The sequence below is a fragment of the Oryctolagus cuniculus genome, chromosome 20 (assembly GCF_964237555.1).
Source record: "Oryctolagus cuniculus chromosome 20, mOryCun1.1, whole genome shotgun sequence".
Classification (NCBI taxonomy): domain Eukaryota; kingdom Metazoa; phylum Chordata; class Mammalia; order Lagomorpha; family Leporidae; genus Oryctolagus; species Oryctolagus cuniculus.
The window spans coordinates 27057438-27078588 of NC_091451.1; the positions used below are offsets into that span (position 1 = coordinate 27057438).

Sequence of the window (21151 nt, forward strand, 5' to 3'; positions counted from 1 at the left end):
TCGCCGCCCGCCCGCCCGCCCGCAGGCCGGGGCCGGGGGCCGGGGCCGCGCGCCAGCCCGGGCCCAACGGCCTCCGCGGCCCGGACCTCCCCAGGCCCCGCCGGCGCCCCCGCCCGCCCCGCCGCCGCCGCCGCCGCCGCGAGCCCTCGGCGCCCCCCCCGCGCCCGCCGCCCCGGCCCGGGCCGCCCGAGGCGGGAAGCGGCGGCGGCGGCGACCGCGCGGGCGGCTCCAGCGCCGAGGCCGGGATCGCCGCCGTCCCCGCCCCCGCCCGGTCCGGCCGTTGCTGCCGCCTGAACGAAGCCCCCTCCGGCCACCGAACCACGTCCTTACCACGGTGTTTGTATTTGCCGAGTTCGCCATTTCCACACACAACACAAACAACACGGGGGTAACCCCGGGAAAACACGGTCAAAACAAAACCAAAAAGAAAAAAAAAAAAGAAAAGAAAAACCACCCGGAGGGCGACCCAAGTCACCACAGATTGGGGCAAAAAATGGAAACAAAATCGATTCTGAGGGAGAGGGGGAAGCGGTGAGAGGAGAAGGAAGGGGACACTCTCTCCTCCCGAAGCTAAAAACCTCGAGAAATGCCTTAAAAAAAAAAAACACGCCAAGACCCTTCGGGGGTCCGGGGGGCGTTGCCCACTCCCCACCCCGTGCCAAGGAGGGAAACCACCGGTCACCGCTCCCCGCGCCGCCGCTGCCGCCACCGGCTGCAGCTCCAGCCGTCCGGTCCGCTCGCTTCTCCCCTTTATATAGCGAGCCAACAAGCTGCGCGAGCCGCCGCCGCCGCCGCCGAGAGACAGGGCGGAGGGGGAGGGAGGGGCGGAAAGGGCGGGGGCAGAGGTGGGCGGGGCGGAGCGCGAGACACCGCGAGAAGCCGCGTGCGCAGGCGCGCCGGGGCGGAGGCCGCCTCGCGCCGCGTCGCTACGCGCGAAGGAGGGCGCTGGGCGGGCGGAGCCCGGGGACTGGAGTAGTGGAGTTGGCCCGCCGGCTCCCCAAGTCTCGCGTGATCACGTGGTTGGCAACCAGGCGGAAGTCTCCTGCAGCCCTCTGCGACCGGGAGCTTGCAAGGCATTGCTGGGAAAGGTGCGCGAGTTCTAGTGACACCCGAGGGCTCAGCTAGCTGGGAACGCCTCCTGTCAGACGTCTGCGCGCCGAGCGGCGCTGCGGGAGCTGGGGTATGGGAAAGGGGCGGTGGCCGCCGCCGCGCTCGGCGCGGCCGAGGAGGAGCGCGGGTCACGTGGAGCGGCTTCCGGGCCCCTGGCGCGCCTGGCTCGGGACAGGGTGTGAAGTGCGGAGTCATCTTGTGGCCCCGGGGCTGCGCGCGTCTGAGTGGGCCTCTTCTCGCAGGGCTGAGTCTGTTTCAAAAGCGGGTGGGAGTCTATTTGGGTCCTCGGTCTGCACGGTCCAGAATTAGCAACCTCCGAAGCCGGCGCAGCTGTTTGTCCCCACGCTGAGTCTGGGTATCAAGGATTTGGGGGCGAAGTGTCCCCAAACTTTCGGCCCCCGCTAGCCCGCGTGGTTTTAATGACTTCGCAGCCTGATGGAAATGACAAAGCGCGAAACTCCAGCCGCTGGACTATGGAAGAGCGATGACTTTGCCTGGCGTTTTAAAAATGTTGCCAACATGCCATGACTCCACGTGGCTAGCCTGGAGTGACTAATCACACGTGAAGTACGAGCCTTTGACCCACCAGTTAACACGGCCTCTCCCTGCGAGAGAGCTGGGAGCATGTGTCCGTGTCGTGGAGGGCATTCGATAGGCGTTTGACCTGCTTCACCCAAGCAAAGCCAGCTTTGATGTCAACATCTCACGCGGAACAGAGTGCGCTGTCCCGAAGGCAGAACCCTCAGTACCTCATTTTCTCTAGCCCGGGAATTTTGAGTGAGGGGGTTTATCTTCAAAAGGCAAAGCAAAACAGAATATCAGAAGAGTTGTGTGGGTGAAACCAGGTTTGAAGACTTATCAAAGGCATGCTACCAGGGGGGGGAAGATGCACCTTGCCAGGCTCCGGGAAAGGATTAGAAAAGCAAGAGGCCGTTAATAGAAAATGGGAGATGGCAAATAGGAATGTGAATGGGTGAGGGCGTACAGTGTATTTAGCTCTATGGTTTAGCTCCTAACTCCAATCTGCCCTTCACAGTTTGTTGCTTAGTAGTTCGCTGCACAGCTCCTGGTCGGAAGTGCTTAAAGAAAAAATTAATCACAGGACATCTGTGTTCCTAGTAGCTTATGTGAAACTGATTCTATCAACATTTTTTGTGTAGTTAAGATTCAGGTGGCAATTAGCCTGAAAATGTACCCAAATAACATCACTCTTAGTAGTTCTCCCTGCAAAGTGTTTTAAGAGGACTTTTTGTTTCCTCCTTGGAGGTACTCCCAATTTCATTGAGATCCCTCACCTTCCGCCTAGTTTTCTATCCTATCACCTGATACACTTGACTAAGTGGTCAGGTATTTTGTTATCAATTTAGGTTGAGACCACTGCAGATGGACAAGGAAGTAGACCTATGAAATTTGTGCTCTGCACAACGATTCTGCTCTAAGGCAATGAGATGTATGTGCCAGTGGGTCTGATTTGTGAAATACTGGAATCCCCTCACTGGATTAAAAATGTCCTTATGACTTTCACACTCCCTAGAGGGTCTGAGTTGACCTCTCTTTATGCCTTCTAAATGGCTGCGATACCTAAGCACTTTACTAATACCCAAGTCTCTTCCTTTCTCTGATTCATGTGCTTGACATCTAAGAAACCCTCAAGGATTCCATTCTAACTAACTGGTTTTCCAATCTTTCATTTAGCTTTTTTTTTTTTTTTTTTTTTTTGGATAGGCAGAGAGGACAGTGAGAGAGAGAGAAAGGTCTTCTGTTTCCATTGGTTCACCCCCCAATGGCTGCTGCAGCTGGCGTACTGCAGCCAGTGCACCTCGCTAATCCGAAGCCAGGAGCCAGGTGCTTCTCCTGGTCTCCCATGCGGGTGCAGGGCCCAGGCACTTGGGCCATCCTCCACTGCCTTCCCAGGCCACAGCAGAGAGCTGGCCTGGAAGAGGGGCAACTGGGACAGAATCTGGCGCCCCGACCAGGACTAGAACCCCGTGTGCCGGCTCCGCAGGCGGAGGATTAGCCTAGTGAGCCACGTCGCTGGCCTCATTTAGCTTTAATATATCTTCAGTCACTAAGTATGCTAGCTAGTTTAGCTCTGGAACGATACTTTCTGATCTTGCACTAAAAGTGCTGGCCTGAGTTTTTGGAAGCTCTAGCCATTTAAGCTATAAAATGGAAAATTTATAAGCAGAAAACTCTTTAGTGTTGTATTTAAATTGTTTTAATCAAAATTTTTATTCTAAGCCTTGAATAACATACTTTTAATAACTGTGCAAGATATTTAGCATCCAGTTAGTATGTGGATTCATACTGTCACAGCGATGTATAGTCAGAGGAGATACAGAACAGTGCTCTGTTCCTTGAATTTTTTTGAACTTCAAAATGCTTAATATTGGCTGATAAAATGTTACTTCTTTTAAGAGATATAAATATTTGCCTAAATATTGGGCAACTGCAAAAATGGAGAAAAAAATCAGTTTATTAAATTTTTATACACATGTGCCAGTGTGGTGGTGCAGAAAATTAAGCCTCTGCCTACAATGCAGGCATCCCATATGGGCTCCGGTTCAAGTCCCTGCTGCTTCTTTTCTTACTCAGCTCCCTGCTAATGACCTGGGAAAAGCAGCAGAAGATGGCCCAAGCGCTTAGGCCCCTGCCCCAATGTGGAAGCCGCAGATGAAGCTTCTGGCTCCTGGCTTTGGCCTGGCTCATCCCTGACTTTTGCTATCACTTGGGGAGTGAGCCAGTGTATGGAGGGTCTCATTCATTCTCTCTCTCTCTCTTCCCGTTTCCCCTTCTCCCTCTGTCACTCTGACTTTTAAGAAAACACTAAAGCTGTATATAAAAATTTGAAAATAAAATTCACTGCTTTAGCATCTGTGATGGACTTAGGTGCTTGTGTTCATTTATGATAAAATATTTTTTAAAAAGATGGGTATACTATTATTAAAAAAAGGAAATACAAAAGTTGTGTAATATATTTACCTTTAAGAAAAAGAAAAATGAACCATAATTTTTTTAAAAAAGTAAACTATAAGGACAGGGTAAGAAGGATATGGAGAGAACAAGAAAATAAATGAGTTAAATAAATTTTTTTATTTGTTTCTGGAAAGATAAATAGTTTACTTAGGTGTAAAAAATAACCTTTTATATTGGCTTTTGGACTATTTTTATTCAGTATTTCAGAAGTTTAGCTCACATTATTCTGTACTTTTTTGGAGGGTAGGATGAAAATGAATAATGTAGATGTAATTCGTGAGAATCAAAGCCTGTGTCTTTTTTCATTTATATTACATATACTCAACAAAATATTTGCGGCATTAATGTTTTTGTTGTTGTTGTTGTTGTTTTGACAGGCAGAGTGGATAGTGAGAGAGAGAGACAGAGAGAAAGGTCTTCCTTTACCGTTGGTTCACCCCTCAATGGCCACTGCAGCTGGTGCACCGCGCTGATCCGATGGCAGGAGCCAGGTGCTTATCCTGGTCTCCCATGGGGTGCAGGGCCCAAGCACTTGGGCCATCCTCCACTGCACTCCCGGGCCACAGCAGAGAGCTGGCCTGGAAGAGGGGCAACCGGGACAGAATCCAGAGCCCCGACCGGGACTAGAACCTGGTGTGCCAGAGCCCCAACGCGGAGGATTAGCCTACTGAGCCGCGGCACCAGCCGTGGCATTAATGTTAAAGGGAAAAAATAATTTTTAAAAAGAGACTTCCCGAATTCAATTGAAGCAGCTTACTCTAACCAGATATCCTGAAACACAAGGAAAGTGATTTCAAAAGGTCCTAATTTGGGGCACTTGGGTTTGCAGTTAAGGTGCTGCTTGTGAAGCTCTCATCCTGTATGGGAGTGGCTGGGGTCAAGGCCCAGGTCTGCCTCTGATCCAGCTTCCTGTTCATGCTCACTCTGGGAGGCAGCAGGCAATGTCTCAGGTACCTGGGTCCCTGTCACCCATGAGAGCAAGCTCAAGTTCCTGGTTCCTGCCTTTGGCCTACACCAGCCATGGTTGTTTTGGGCATTTGGAGAATGAACCAACAGAAGTAGGATCTCTGTCTTCTACTTTTTAAAATAAATGAAAATATATATAAAGTGGGGTAGGCGTTGTGGTGCAGCTAGTTAATCTGCCACATGGGATGTACCCATCCCATATTGGTGTTCCCGTTCACATCCAAATCTGCACGCCTCCCATCCTGTTCCCTGCCAGTGCACCTGGAAGGGCAGCAAATAATGACTCAAGTGCTTGGGCCCACGTGTTACCCATGTTGGAGGCCAAGCTGGAGTTCCTGGCTCCTAGCTTCAGCCTAGCCTAGCCCCAGCTGTTGTGGGCATTTGGAGTGTGAATCAGCAGATGAAGATATCTCTGTCACTCTGCCTTACAAATAAAATAAATTTTTTAAAATAAAAATTATTTTTAAATTAAAAACAGTAATTTGACTATATATTTAATGGGATATGCTCTAAGGACAAAAAAATGTCAAAAATATTTAAAAGATTTTATTTGAAAGACACATTGGCAAGAAGCTGGAATCAGGAGCTGCAGCCAGAACTTAAAACTCAGGCACTACAATATGGGATATGGGTATCTTAACCAATGTCTTAATTTCTTGTGTGAATTGTGGGATAAAGAATATGAGTAATTATATTACATTCTAATTATATGATCACGGTCGTTCTTGAGAACCAGGTTCTCAGTGTGTTGGATAATACCTATCCATACTGGTGAGGGTGATTTTCTGTCTTGGTTTACTAATTCTTGTTAACATGAAAAAAAAGAAATACATGATATGGGAATATAAATAAAAAATTCTATAGTCTTGTGTTTAAATTAGAAGTATCATGATGAATTTTGTCTTACCTTTTGCCCCCTGACTCTGAAGGTGTCTAGAAATAATAACAAACCCAGTAGCAATGAGTATACTTGTTACCTAAATGACATTATTTCAAGATCAGTACTGTTTGGAGAAAGGTCTGAATCTCATTCTAGATCAAGAGCAGGAAATGTCTTTTTCTTAAAACAACAATAAAAGTCCCCCAAACTTTGTTTGTTTGTTTGTTTGTTTTTAAGATTTATTTATTTATTTGAAAGAGTTACATAGGAGAGAAGAGGCAGAGAGTGAGAGGTCTTCCATCTGCTGGTTCACTCTCCAACTGGCCAAAACAGCTGGAGCTGTGCTGAGCCAGGAGCTTCTTCCGGGTCTCCCACGCGGGTGCAGGGGCCCAAGGGCTTGGGCCATCTTCCACTGCTTTCCCCAGCCATAGCAGAGAACTGGATTGGAAGAGGAACAGCTGGGACTGGAACTGGCGCCTGTATGGGATGCCAGCACCACAGGCGGGGGATTAACCTGTGCCACAGTGCCCGCCCCACCATTATGTTTTGAATCTAGTGAGTGAGAAGTAGCACTAACTTGCCGAACATTTGCATGTCAGAGGCTGAAAAATAAATCTGCCTAAAATTCAGGGGAATTCTACATCAATGAAATTTCTAGGGGTCCAATGGTGTGGCACCTGGAAATATTCCCTTCAGAGTGATGGACTGGTTGTTAGATTTAGCTCTTGCAGCCGAGAAAGAGGCACAAAATCTATTGGACCTATTTTGATTTTTTTCGGTAAGATTTATTTATTTGTATGAAAGAGTTCAGAGAAAGGGGGAGAGACAGAGAAAGAAACCTTCCATCCACTGATTCACTCTCTAAGGGGCCACTGTGACCTGAGGCAGGAGCATGGAACTCCATCCGGGTCTGGACTGTTCATAAGGGATGCCAGCATCATAGGCGGCACCCTAACTTCCTCCACAACATCAGCCCTGCCTATTTTGATTTTGAAGGCAACATATTCCTCATTTGAGTGTGTTATTCCAGTATATTCACAAAGTGACCTGAAAAGCTGCTTACTTTGGATGGGTTCCAGAACAAGAGAAGGCTCTGCAGTAGACCCTGGCTGCTGTGCAAGCTGCTCTGCCACATGGACTGAATCATAAAGCCTAAATGACAGACAGGGTGACTTCTGGATCCACTGGCAAACTCCCATAGGCAAATCACAATGCAGGCCTTTACAGTTTGCGAACAAGGCCTTTTCATCATTCACAGATAACTACTCTCCTTTTAACAGACAGCTGTTGACCTGCTGCTGGGTCTCAGGAGAAACTGAGCTCTTGACCAGATAATACCAAGTTGCCATGCCACCTGAACTGGGTATTATCTGAAAGCCCAAGCCATAAAGTTGGGCATGCACACCAGCACTCCATCATTAACTGGAAGTAGTACTCATGTACAAGCAGTCCCTGAAGGCACATGTAAGTTCCGTGAAAAAACAGCCCAAATGCCCATGGTTCCTACTCCTGTTACATCATATTCCCTTTTCTTGCCTCCATCTATGACTTTATGGGGAGTTCTCTGCAATCAGCTGATGAAGGAAGAGAAAACTAGGATCTGATTTAACAGGTGGTTCTGGACAATTTGTGGGCACTACCTGAAACTGTGTGGCTACAACACTTCAGCCCCTCTCTAGAACATGCCTGGAAGACAGTAGTGAAGGAAGACCCAGTAGATAGAACTCTGGGCACTGTACCCAGTTGTTCACTTTGCTTGGAAAGAAAGATGGCCCCATAGACCAATTCATCGGTTATCAGCAATGGTTTGGCTGCATAGTCAAGGACTTGGAAGGAATGATTGAAAAATTGATGACACCTCCCTCCCCCCCCCAAAAAATAGGAGAGGAGTTATGTAGAAAGATCTTTCTGAGTGGGCAAAAAAAACTTGAAGATATGTGTGTCCTGCGTGAGTGTCCATGAAAGGGTGACTCAGCAGAGGAAGATTTTAATTAGAGAGGATAACCCAGTATGTGGTTTCCAATCGGCCTCTTTCCCTTGTCATCCTTGTTTTGCCTAGTGGACTTGTGAACAAAGTGACCATGTGACAGAGCCAGGAATTATGCGCGATGAGCTCAGCAATGTGGACTTCTACAAATCAAATGTGACCTGGCTATGGCCACCACTGAGTGCCTAATCTGCCAGCAGCAGAGGCCAACACTGAGCGCTCAGTATGTCATCATTCCCTAGGGCGATCAGCTGCCTACCTGGTGGTGAGTTGATTACATTGGGCCACTTCTGTCAGGGAAGGGGCAGTGTTTTGTCCTTACTGCAATGGACACTCTTGATATGGATTTGCCATCTCAGAATGTTATGCTTCTAACACAGCTACCAACCTTGAACTTACAGAATGTTTTTTCCACAATCGTGATTTTCTACACAGTACTGCAACTGATGCAGGAACTCATTTTACATCAAAATGATGTGGTAATGTCCCATGCTCATGGAATTCACTTGTCTTTCTGTGTCATCATTATCCCAAAGCAGATGACTTAATAAAATGGTAGAATGGCCCTTTGAAAACTCATTCATAATGCTAGCTAGGTTGCAGTAGCTAGTAGGCTGGAGCAAGATTCTCCAGGAGCCTGTAAATTAATATCCAGTATTTGGGGCTCTTTTCCTTATAGCTGGGATTCACAGTTCCAGGAATCAAGGGTTGGAAATGGGAGTGACACATTTACTATTACCCATAGTGACCCACTAACAAAATTTTTGCTTCATATTCCTATGACTTTATGCTTTGCTGGCCTAGAGGTCTCATTTCAGAAGGAGTAATGCTTCCACCAGGAGACAAAACAAAAATTTTATTGAAGTAGAAATTAAGATTACCATCCAGCCACTTCGGGTTCCTCGTATCTCTGAATCAGTGGGCCAAGGAGGGAGTTATGGTGTTGGCTGGTGTAATTGATCTGAACTATCATAGGGAAATTGGATTACCATTCTACAATGGGGGATAAGGAAGAGTATGTCTGGAATACAGGAGTGGAACATCTCTTAGTATTACTATTGCCTGTGATTAAGGTGGATGGGAAACTATAATAACCCAATCTAGGCCAGAATACAAATGACCTAGACTCTTTTTTTTTTTAAAGATTTATTTATTTTACTTGAAAGTCACAGTTACACAGAGAAAGAAAGAGGGAGGGAGGAAGAGAGAGAGAGAGAGAGAGAGAGAGAGATCAGTCTTCCATCTGCTGGTTCACTCCCCAAATGGCTGCAACAGCCGGAGCTGTGCCGATCCGAAGCCAGGAGCCACGAGCTTCTTCCAGGTCTCCAAGCGGGTTCAAGGGGCCCAAGCACTTGGCCATCTTCTACTGCTTTCCCAGGCACAGCAGGGAGCTGTATTGGAAGTGGAGCAGCTAGGACTTGAACCGGTCCCCATTTGGGATGCCGGCACTGCAGGCGGCAGCTTTGGCTGCTATACCACATCGCTGGCCCTGACCCAGACTCCTAAGAAATGAAGATGTGTCATCCCACCAGGTAAAGAACCACAGCCAGCTAAAGTTTTTGCTGCAGGCAAAGGGAATTCAGAATGGGGTAATAAGTACCTTTATTTTTTTTCCTCTCTTATCTGTTATCATGTAACAGAATATGTATTGATTTTGTATCAGAAATCAAGTCTCGTTAGTTTTACATCATAGTATCGCAGTTATAGGATATTAGAAGAGTAAACATCATTCAAGGACCTTAACTTCTATTCATGGAAAAGGTCGGAGTTTTGGTTGCAGAACGGATAGTTGTATCATGTTAGGTAAAATCATAACTTTGTTATTTTCCTTATTTTAAGTATTAATTTAAAGAAGCATATATTAATGTCAAATTGACAAGGAGTAGACTTGTAATTGATCATCATGGATTACTAGATAACTTGGGTGAGCCCTACATCCAGTTAAATGTCCGTATAAGATACACACAAGAGAATAAACAGAAGAAGAAAAGGAAATATGACTATAGTGACAGAAATTGGGCTGATGCAGCCACAAGGTGTGCCAGTAACCAACAGAAGTGGGAAAAATCAAAAAGTGGGTTTTCTTCTATAACTCTAGAGCAAGGAATAAGACCCTGCCAACATCTATTTTGACCTCCAGTTTGAGGATACATTTCTGTTGTTTAATGCCATTTTTGTGGTGACTTATTTTCTCCTCAGGAAACTAACACAGATGAGAGGAAGTTTCTCCATAAAGAAGTATTGCAACTAATCAGTGAATAAAAAAAAAGATAGTATATCAAAATTGTACAAATGAATCAAGAGATGACATCTCTCAGCATCACAGAAAGAGAAAAAAGACATTTTTTTGTATATTTACATAGCCTGATGAAAAATAGGCTACCACCTATGAGGTAGTCTTGGCCCACCCACTACTCCCCAAAAAATAAAGTCTGATTGTGATTAAGCTTCTACATTCAAGCAAGATTATACAAAAACTAAAGAGAATGAGGAAATACATTGTTACACATTAGGAATGCAATCATCAAAACCCAGACCCTGGAAAACTACAGAACAAATGATCAAATTTTCAACAAATAAGTGCAGAGGAAGGTAGAAGAACCGATGTTTTAAAAACCATTTCGGGGGCCAGCATTGTGTTACATCACTACCCACGACACTGGCATCCCACATAGGTGCCAGTTTAACACCCTGCTGCTCCACTTCATATCCAGCTCCCTGCTAATGTGCCTGGAAAAGCTGCAGAAGATGGCCCAAGTACTTGGGTCCCTGTATCCCATGGGAGATCTGGAAGAAGCTCCGGGCTTCGGCCTGGCTCAGCTCCATCTGCTGCAGCCATTTGGGGAGTGAACCAGCAGATGGAAAATGTATATCTTTCTCGCTCACTCTCTCTCTCCCTCACTGCCTTTCAAATAAATAAATAAATCTGGGCGGGGGGAGCATTTAAAAGACATCAATCAGGGCCATCACTGTGGTGCAGTGGGTTAACACCCTGGCCTGAAGTGCTGGCATCCCATATGGGCGTTGGTTTGAGACCTGGCTGCTCCACTTCTGATCCAGCTCTCTGCTATGGCCTGGGAAAGAAGTAGAAGAGAGCCCAAGTCCTTGAGCCCCTGCACCTGTGTGGGAGACCTGGAAGAGGCTCCTGGCTCCCAGCTTTGGATCGGTGCAGCTCCAGCCATTGCAGCCAATTGGGGAGTGAATCACTGGATGGAAGACCTCTCTCTCTCTCTTTCTCTCTCTCTCTCTCTCTATGTCTCTCCCTGTCTCCTCTGTCTGTGTAACTCTGACTTTCAAAAAAATAAATCTTAAAAAAAAAGACATCACTCAATCATAATGTGTGGAACTTACTGGGATCCTGATTTAAATAAACTGGAAGATAAAAATTACATGACAGAAATACAAACACTTGTTGGAGAGTTGATTAAATTAAGGGGTGGTTGATAAGCTTTTGGTAGCTAATGATAAAGTTCAAAGACCTTACCAAAAATGCATACTGAAAAGTTTAAGAATGAAATGATATGATATCTGGGACTTTAATACAGAAGCAGGGGCAAGGATAGGATATAAATGAAACAGGTTTGGTAAAGTGTTGATAATTACTGAAGGTAAGTGAAGGGTACACTGGGGTTCATTATACTATCCTATCTATATGTGTGAAATTTTCCACTTAAAATTGTAAAAATAAACTCCATGAAGCATTATTTTCTTAATATTTATTTATTTAAAAGAGAGAAAGAGAGAGGTCTCCATGTACTGGTTCATTCCCCAAATGGCCACATAATGGGGGAACTCCATCCAGGTCTCCCACATGGGTGGCAGGGACCCAAGCATTTGGGCAATCTGTTGGTGTTTTCCCAGGCACATTAGCAGGGAGCTGAATCAGAAGTGGAGCAGCTGGGACTTGAACCCACAATGATATGGGATGCCAACATTGCAGGTGGCGGCTTAACCTACTGCACCACAAATCTGGCCTCAAATGAAGCATTATTTTATAATCAGTAATGTTCCTTTACCACTCAGTTTGTCTTCCACTCAGAAGGCTTCATTGGTATTGCCGAGAAGGCCTAGAAATGTAATTAATGTTAAAAACTATTTAGTTATATGAATTTCCTGTTTATCTGATTCTTAAATATCAACTGTGTATGCAATATCTTGAATTATAAGTTTAACAACTGTGATTTGTGACAGTTAAAAATAGTGAAAATTAGGGTCAGGCATTTGGCTTAATGGTTAAAGCAGTTCCTGGGATGCCCACATCCCTTACTGGAGTAACTGGGTTCAAGTCCCAGCTCTGCTCCTGACTCCAGCTCCCTACTAATGTGCACCTTACAAGGCAGTAGGTGATGATTTGTATAGTTGGGTTCCTGCCACCCATGTGGGAGACCTAGATTGGGCAGCTGAAGTGAGATAAAGAAAACCTCATCAGGGTTGGAGAGGTTAAAGATTTAAGAGGCCCTGTCATTGGTTTGATCACACATCAAGAATAGCAACAGGAGTTGGGATGAACAGAAACGTAGTGAACCAGAGGCAGAAGTGGTGGTTCAGCAGGTTGGTACACCCACATCAAATGTTGGAGTGCCAGTTTGAGTCCTGGCTACTCAACTTCTGATCTACTACCCTGCTACTGCATCTGTGAAGCAGCAGCTGATGGTTCAAGTTCTTTAGTCACTACCACACATCTGGGAGACTGGATGGAGTTATTGGCTCCCAGCTTCAGCCCCAGCTGTTGCAGTCATTTGGGGAGTGAAACAGCAGATTTAATATCTCTTTGTCTCTCCCTGTCTGTCAATGCCTTTCAAATAAATAAATAAATCTTTAAAAAGAGAAAGAGCTGGATGCTAAAATCTTCCATGAATGAGGTATATTTGGAGGTCAATGGGATAGCAGTATTTGGAGTTTGCAGTATTTGATAATGTGACTTAACAGGACCTAAATTTTTTTAAAAAAAGATTTATTTATTTATTTGAAAGGCAGAATTACAGAGAGGCAGAGGCAGAGAGAGACAAGTCTTCCATCTGCTGGTTTACTTTCCAAATGGCCACAGTGTCTGGAGCTGCGCTGCTCTGAAGACAGGAGCCAGGAGCTTCTTCCAGGTCTCCCACATGGGTGCAAGGGGCCCAAACACTTGGGTCTGGGTTTCCCAGGCCGATAGCAGAGAGCTGGATCGGAAGTGGAGCAGCTGGGTCTCAAACCAGCGCCCATAAGGGACGCCAGCACTGCAGGCAATGGCCTTACCTGCTATGCTACAGTGCTGGCCCCAGGACCTAAACTTTTGAAGAGGATAACAATTTATGAAGCTGCAGTGGGAAGCAAGGAGAATACCAGTCTTGTCTCTCATCATACATGGTAAAAGATGGGGAGAAAAACAGTTTTGAGAGGGTAAGCTGGATTTCAACAGGAGCATTAAGAGAAAGGAAATTTCAGAGTCATGGATAAAGATGCTGAGTCTCAGAGGGTTCAGGGAGTGTTCAGACAACTAGGGAGTGGGCCATATTTGTGAGTGAGTTGGGTAGCCGAGTGAAAAATGTCTGAACTCCTGCTGCATGAGACAAATGGAGAGGGGAGGGATGTTGGCATAGTGGTATTGAGGGTTAATTAGAGGAAGGTCAGGAATTGATTCATGGGGCAGACTAGATGTCCCAGCACGCTTACCATTGGTTGTGGTCTGGCATATAAAGGGATATATGAAGACTCCTGAGAGGTCAATCTCTTAAGCAGGCTGCAGTGATAAGGCAGCCTTGGGAAGCTCCAAGAATTCTGTAAACTCATTAAGACTCTGAAAATGTGTTTATTAATGAAATGGGGATAATAATGATAACTAATAATTATGAAGATTAAATATGTGATAGATTGACATAATGGCTCTAATTATTTACCACTCCCTATATGCATACATTGCCAAAGACTAAGTAGGTGAAGTCTGTTTTTCCTGTTTCTTCACCCTGGGTCTGATTGTGTGACTTTATTTGGTCAACGGAATGTGTAAAAGTGATGGTTGCCATTTCAGTTCTGGGTCTCAAGAGGCTGTATGTGTTTCCACTCTCCTTGTGTTACTGCTTTCCCGTGAGAATGACATTTTTCAGGGAAGCTCACTGGTTCTAAGAGTTGAATAAGAGACACATAAAACCAATTATTCTAGCAAGGATGCTCCAAGCAAGCTCAACCTAGAGCAAAGATCCCAACCAACACTTAGTCACCCAGCTTAGGTCAGCCAGTCCCGTGTAGACTCACAGATATGTGAGCTACATTAAAAAATAATAACTTTTTAAGCTACTGAGATTAGAGATGCTTTGTTACATAGGAATAGCTAACTGATATGAGGCATCAAATGTGACACATGGCATATGCTTAATTAATTAGTGTTTGTGTTCCAGTTACTATGGCTATGTAACAAATTATCCCCAAAAATTATTTGCCTAAAACACCCAGTTATTGTGTTCAAAGATAATGTAGACCAGTAATTTGGACAGGGCATAGAGGGGATAGCCTGTCTCTGTTCTGTGACATCTGGTTCCCAGATATCAGAACGAGAATCATCTGAAGATATATGTACTTTCTTAACAGGTTCAATTCTGGATGTCAGCTAAGAATTCAGAGGGGTTGTCAACTGGCACAGTAACAGAATGTCTCTCCATGCGGTCTAGGTTCTCTCACACATGGAGGCTGGTTTCCAAAGGTGAATGTTCTGGGAGAGCCAGGCAGAAGCTGTATCCTTCAGTGACCTTGCCTTGGAAATCCCAGAGCAACACATCACTCCCACTATCTTAGTGAGTGACTGACTTTCTTGATCGGAATAGCAGTATATCCGCTTAGATTCAAGAGGTGGGAAAGAGACTCCAGCACATGATGGGGAGGTTCTGAAAGAGTGTGTGGATTGAAAATACTGGTGTTCATTGTATTCATTTTAGAAATACAGTCTGCCATATTTTTTATTATCTGTACTATTCTCATCTGATAGATGTACTGACTTTTTCCTAAATCTATCATTTACACTCAGTTCTGCCTCCTTACTTATATATCATGGTGTTCCCACTGCTTGGAATGTTTTGTTCCTGTTTTCTGCCCTGCTTTGCCTTTTGAGGTGTTACCCTTTTCTTCAAGAGCCAGGTCAAAACACATGTCTTCTCTATTTCCCCTGATTGTAATAGGTCATTTGATTTCCTTCCTGAATTTTAGCATTTTTCATATAGATTTTATATAATAAATTATCTTCATACCTGTAATTCTTTTCTTAAAAATGATTTATTTGAAAAGCAGAGAGACAGAGAGAGATGGAGAGACAAAGATCTTCTGTCTACTGGTTCACTACCTAAATGACTGCAACAGTCAGATCTGAGCTGGGCCAAAGCTAGAAGTAAGGAACTTCATGCAGGTCTCCCTTATGGGACCAAAATACTTGAGTCATCCACTGCTGCTTTCCCAGGGAGCTGGATCAGAAGTGGAGCAGTCATGACTTAAGCCAGGCACTCTGATGTGGGATGCCAGTGTCTCAAGCAGCAGCTTAACCTGCACCACAATGTCACTCTCCTCATTTCATAGAAAAAGATTATCTATTTGTAATTCCTTTTAAGAGAAAAAATGACAATATTTTGAGGTTTCGATGTGTGCAGTAGTTAAGACTGTCTTGATAATCTTAAGAATTCTTGGGGCAAGCGTTTGGCATAGTGGTTAGGGTATTAGGAATAGCTTGGGACTCCTATATACCATATCCTATATCCCCATATCCTATACCCATATTGGAGTGCCTGGGTTTGAGTCCTGAATCAGCTTTTGATTCCAGCTTCCTGCTAATACGTACCCTGGGAGGAAGCAGGAGATGGCACAAGTACTTGGGTCTCTGCCACCATGTGGAAGGCCTGGATTGGGTTCTAGGCTCCTGGTTTTGGCCTGATGCAGTCCTGGCTCTTGTAGGCAAAGTGAATCAGCAGATGTCTGTCTCTGTTTCTCAAAGTTTTTTTAAGGTGTATTTTTATTTATTTGAAATACAGTGTTATGGGTGGGGAGGGGAGAGGAGACTGAGAAAGAGAGAGAGATCTTCCATCCTCTAGTTCACTCCCCAAATGGCTGCAATGGACATAGCTGGGCTGATGTGAAGCCAGGAGCCAGGAACTTCATCTGGATCTCCCACATGAGTGCAAGGGCCCAAGCACTTGGACTATCCTTCTGCCTTCCCAAGTGCATTAGCCAGGAGCTGGATTGGAAGTGGAGCAGCCAGGACTCAAATTGGCACCCATATTAGATGCTGGCACCACAGGTGGTGGCTTTACCCACCATGCCACAGTGCCAGCCCCTCAAATAAATTTTTAAAATATAACATTAGGGGCTGGTGCTGTGGCATAGCAGGTAAAGCTGCTGCCTGCAGTGCCAGCATCCCCTATGGGTGCCCATTCGAGTCCCAGCTGCTCTGCTTCCAATCTAGCTCCCGCTAATGTGCTTGGGAAAGCAGCAGAAGATGGTCCAAGTCCTTGGGCCTCTGCACCCACATGGGAGACCCATAAAAAGCCCCTGGCTTTGGATCTGCCCAGCTCTGGCCATCGCAACCATTTGGGGAGTGAACCAGAAGATGGAGGATCTCTCTCACTCTGTCTCCCTCTTTCTCTCACTCTGCCTCTGCCTCTCTGTAACTCTGCCTTTCAAATAAATAAGTAAATCTTTAAAAAAAAACATATAAAATAAAGATAAAATGTAAAAACTTTTTAAAAGAACTCCTTAAATGTTTTTGTTGATGATCATAATAACAGAACAAGAATTTCTTTGGATTCACAGCAAATGTAGTTTTGTAAGCATGTGTGAAACAGTCCCACTGGAATATGTTGATGTGGCACAGCCTCCCAAAGCCATTTCTATGTGTGTGTATTTACAATATACAGTTCATCTTTTCTCAAGTGACTTTGGTTTTCCCCTTGGGTCCTTTACTGTTTCCCAAGGGCACATCTCCTTTCTTCCCTTTTATTGATACTGGGATTAAAATGAATTATTCATGTTGGGGATCCTGGGGCCAGGGAGCCAGAGCTCCAGGTTCTTTCCTAAAGGCAGAAAAGAATTTAAGGATGGGACAGAGACAAAGGCCATTGGGAAAAAAGGACTTATTGGCAGAGCAAAAGTGCACACCCCACGAGCAGGCTCAGAACATGAGCTTTCTGCAGTGTCCAGGGGCCGAGGTACATCATTCTTTTATCAGTTTTTTTCAGCTCGGGGAGGTACTCTTTACTGATGGGAGGTTCTTTTACCATGTTTAGCTTGAGACTTTGTTCACACAAGTGCAACTAGGGTAACATCCTCTAACATACTTCCATGTTTCATTAACATCTCAAGACTCCTTTCAGGGTGTGCTTTTTTATTATAATGAAGCAAAGATTGGTCAGCAATCAAGATGGCAGCCCCAGCTGGTGAAAACTTATTTTTGCTCATCTGCCCAGTGTATGGATGTAGGTGGTGTCTGTGATAAGGGCCTGTTTCTTGTCAAAAGACAGTTGGGACATTGTTAATGTATGGGCCGCTCATCTAGGCCAATTATTACCTATCCTGTGTTAGTAAGTCAGCTATCTATCTAGCCTGCCTCATTAGAAGCAGGCATTTGGTGCAGCAGTTAAGCTGCTGATTGGGATACCCACATCTAAAATTAGAGTAGTAGCTGGTTCCAGTCCCAGCTTTACTCTATTCCAATTCCAACTTCCTGTCCACCTGGGGAGGCAGCAGGTAATGGCTGAAGTACTTGTGTCCTTGCCAACCACATGAAGACTCAGATTGAGTTATAGGCTGCTGACTTCAGCGTTGCCCAGCCTTGGTTATTTGGGCATTTGGGGGAGTGAACCAGTAGATGAGAGATATCTCTCTTTCTGCCTTGCAAATAAATATGATAAAATGAAATACTAAAACATTCAATTACTATATTTCCTTAGATACGGATTTTTGTTTTCCTAAATTCTAGGCTGGAGAGGGGCAAGTTGCTGAGATGAATGTGATCCAGCACACGGAGAACCTTTTGACTTTAAGACAACAAGAAGAACCAGTGGAGTTGCCAAATGACTATTGCTTGAGCACCAGTGAAGAAGAGCGGGAGAGTGATGAAGTGAGAAAGCTTCAAAAGCTTCTGGAAGCAATCAGTTCTCTTGATGGGAAGAAGAGGCAGACATTGGCTGAGAGACCTGAGGCTGGTCTGAAGGTATCAGAGTTCAATGACATTTGCGAAGGATCAAGAGAAAAGTTGATCTTTTCAGATCTGCTTGAGCTTGTCAAAACTTCGTCCTCATTGGCCACTGTGAAAAAGCAACTGAATAGACTCAAAATAAAGACAACTCTGGAACTGCCCCTTAACAAAGAAGAGGTTGAACAGATCCACAGAGAGCATTCAATAAAACTTCACAAGCTCTCTGCAAATGGGATCCTATCATTCTGAAGAACTGGCAGCTGGTTTTTCTCTGGAGAAGGAGCAGTCAGCCTTTGCTCCCATTGAACATGTGCTCAGTGGCTGGAAGGCAGGACCCCCCCTGGAGCAGGAGGTTTGTAACCTCCATAAGAACAAGCGGCTGGTGATGGACCCTTTACTGACGCCAGTGGAAAAGGCCTCTCTCAAGGCCATGAGCCTGGGAGAGACTCAGATGCACCAAAGCAGAGTTTCAGAGGGCCAGGGCTCTGCAGTTCCACCGTGAGGCCAGGGCTCAAAGAGAGAAGAAAAGCAAAAGCAAAAAGTAACACAAAGTTGTGAGCAAAGAGAAGGCCAAGAGAGCCCTAAAAGAGTTTGAGCACTTGCAGAAGGTTAATCTGACTGGTGCATTGGGATAACTGGAAAAAATAATTGAAAAAGTCAGAATGATGGAGCGAATGAGTCTTAAGCACCAAAATAGCAGGAAATGGGCCAAGTCAAGGGCAGTTACAGCCAAATATGACCAAGCAATGCAGGAATAATTGGCCAAGAACAAGGAACTGACGCAGGAATTCCAGGGAGCCTCAGTGAGTGATGAAGAGGAGGGAGATGCAAAAGAAGAGGAAGAACTCGTCCCTGATGCAGTGAAGGGAGCACAGATGAATGCAGACGGATCAAATCCCTGGATGTCCAGAGGTTGCACCTGAAACACAAGAGCGGCTGACCTCCAGAAGGACCCTCAAAAACTGCCTGAGCCTTTGGCCCTGAGATTTCTGAGGAGGAGGGTTGTGAAAGGACAGCGGCAAACAAAGAAACTTTGTTGAAAGAATCTGAGGAAAAGAGATCCCTCAGGAAAAGATCTGAGCTTCCCCAGGATGCTGGGGGGGGGGGGCAGCCAGGAAACAGAAGATTCTAGCACCCAAGAGATACTGTTTGAGCTGAGGACACCGTCTCAGCAAGTCAACGCGGGGACCCATCCATCCAGGAAGCCAGACTTGAGTTCAGCGGGGACTGCTCTCCAGGTCCGGAGACAGGAGTCTGCCCCTGCTCCAGAAGGGCAAGCCCTGTTGCTGCAGACTCAAGAGAGTACAGACTCGGCGAGAGCTGGAACAGCCAGGCAACGGAGGACGTTTTCACAATAAGGAGCTTCCCAGACCTGTGTTAGGAGTGCAGGGGTCAGAGAGGAACCCAAATAGCCAGCCAGGTGCCCCCCAAGGGAAGAAAACAGAGGAGCAAATGATTGATCCACAGAACCTCCTGACCACAACATCACCTCCTGCGGAGTGCCTGGCAGTTCCTACCGCGGTGGGGGAGTTGGAAGATGAAGAGCAGAGAGAGCAAAAGCAGATAATAAAGGAAGCATTCACTGGGGATGACGTCGTCAGAGACTTCTTGAGAGAGAAGAGGGGAACTGTGAGAACGAGTAAGACAAAGGACTTGGACCTGACGCTGCCTGGCTGGGGCGAATCGGCTGATGTGGGGCTGGAGCCCAGTGCCAAGAAAAGATGCCAGTTTCTCATTAAAGCTCCTGAGGGTCCTCCAAGAAAAGACAAGAATTGGCCCACTGTGGTTATCAGTGAGAAGCACCACATTCACACAGCAGCTTCTCAGGTGCGGGTGCTTCCACATCTTTCACCCACCACCAGCTACTTGAAAGGATCATCCAGACCCCTGTAGGGTACACATGGAACACCCAGAGCGCCTTACAGTAACTGACTACTCTCAGGGTCATCACCAAGCTAGGCCATATCATTGAGCCCATAAAAGCAGAGGATTTGGGACACCGCTCTTCCTGTCATACAGAGCAATCCAAAATGACCAACCACACATCACAGAAAACAGCTGAGGAGGGGCCGGTGCTGTGGTGCAGCAGGTTAATGCCCTGGCCTAAAGTGCCGGCATCCCATATGAGCGCCGGTTCTAGTCCTGGCTGCTCCACTTCCATTCCAGCTCTCTGCTATGGCCTGAGAAAGCAGTAGAAGATAGCCCAAGTCCTTGGACCCCTGCACCCACGTGAGAGACCTGGAGGAGGCTCCTGGCTCCTGGCTTCAGATCAGCACAACTCCAGCCATTGTGGCCAGTTGGGGAGTGAACCAGTGAATGGAAGACCTCTCTCTCTCTCTCTCTCTCTCTCTCTCTCTGTCTCCTCTGTCTGTGTAACTCTGACTTTCTAATAAATAAATAAATCTTAAAAAAAAAAAAAAAAAACAGCTGAGGAAAATCTCTGCAGACCAAGTGGCCAGAATAGTGGCATCTTGGTGCCCGCGACCTAGAGCCCTGACTGCTTCTTCTTCGGTCACTCAGTGCTGCAGGATCAGCTCCAAAACTGGCTTAGCATACTGGCTGTAGTTAAGTCACATTTGAGAAATGAAGGCATTAGGCTTCTGATACTTTCATGCCAGTCCTTACACTATAGATCTCTCCAAGCTCATTCTTTGGATACAATAACAGAACTGAGAATGTCACACACTTAGTTTTCACACAGCTTCTGAGAAGTTGGAGGGGAAAGCCAGCTCCAGATCTACTACAGCATTTGCTGTGTTTTGGTGTGGGGCTTTGTGGGCCCAGAAAGTGGGGTGCCCATTGGTAATTCAAGTGAAGGGTCGGATCTGCTGCGCTTGGTCTCGATGGTACATTCGCTGTCAAAATTGTTTTCTGAGCTGGGTGTTTCTGGAGGGCTAAGATCCTCTCTCATTTACCCCTGTGTCCTTTGAACCTTTTAGATCACTGAGTGGGGACATAAAATATTTTCTGGGATGACTGCTGCATTGATTAGCAGTTATTCCTGAAAGGGACAGAGTACACTGAAGATGTCAGTTACTAATGCCACCTGCATACTCTGGTTTCTCTTCAGATGGTACAA

At 45.8% G+C, this 21151-nt stretch overlaps 1 protein-coding gene, 1 long non-coding RNA gene and 1 pseudogene across 3 annotated transcripts in view; 2 read left to right on the forward strand and 1 right to left on the reverse strand.

Annotated features, from left to right (window-relative positions):
• The window catches only part of GTF2A1 (general transcription factor IIA subunit 1), a 42663-nt gene extending 41849 nt beyond the window's left edge, over positions 1-814 (reverse strand). The window contains exon 1 of one of the 2 annotated variants that reach the window (XM_051826193.2): positions 331-814. In XM_051826193.2, coding sequence (XP_051682153.1) covers positions 331-360 — 30 coding nt within the window. In that variant the 5' untranslated portion in view covers positions 361-814. The remainder of the gene's footprint in view (positions 1-330) is intronic. The other variant, XM_051826194.2, reaches the window with a different exon arrangement.
• The window catches only part of LOC138843145 (uncharacterized), a 44754-nt gene that overhangs the window by 719 nt on the left and 22884 nt on the right, over positions 1-21151 (forward strand). The window lies entirely within an intron of this gene.
• Positions 794-20496, forward strand: LOC100357259 (U3 small nucleolar RNA-associated protein 14 homolog A-like; annotated as a pseudogene).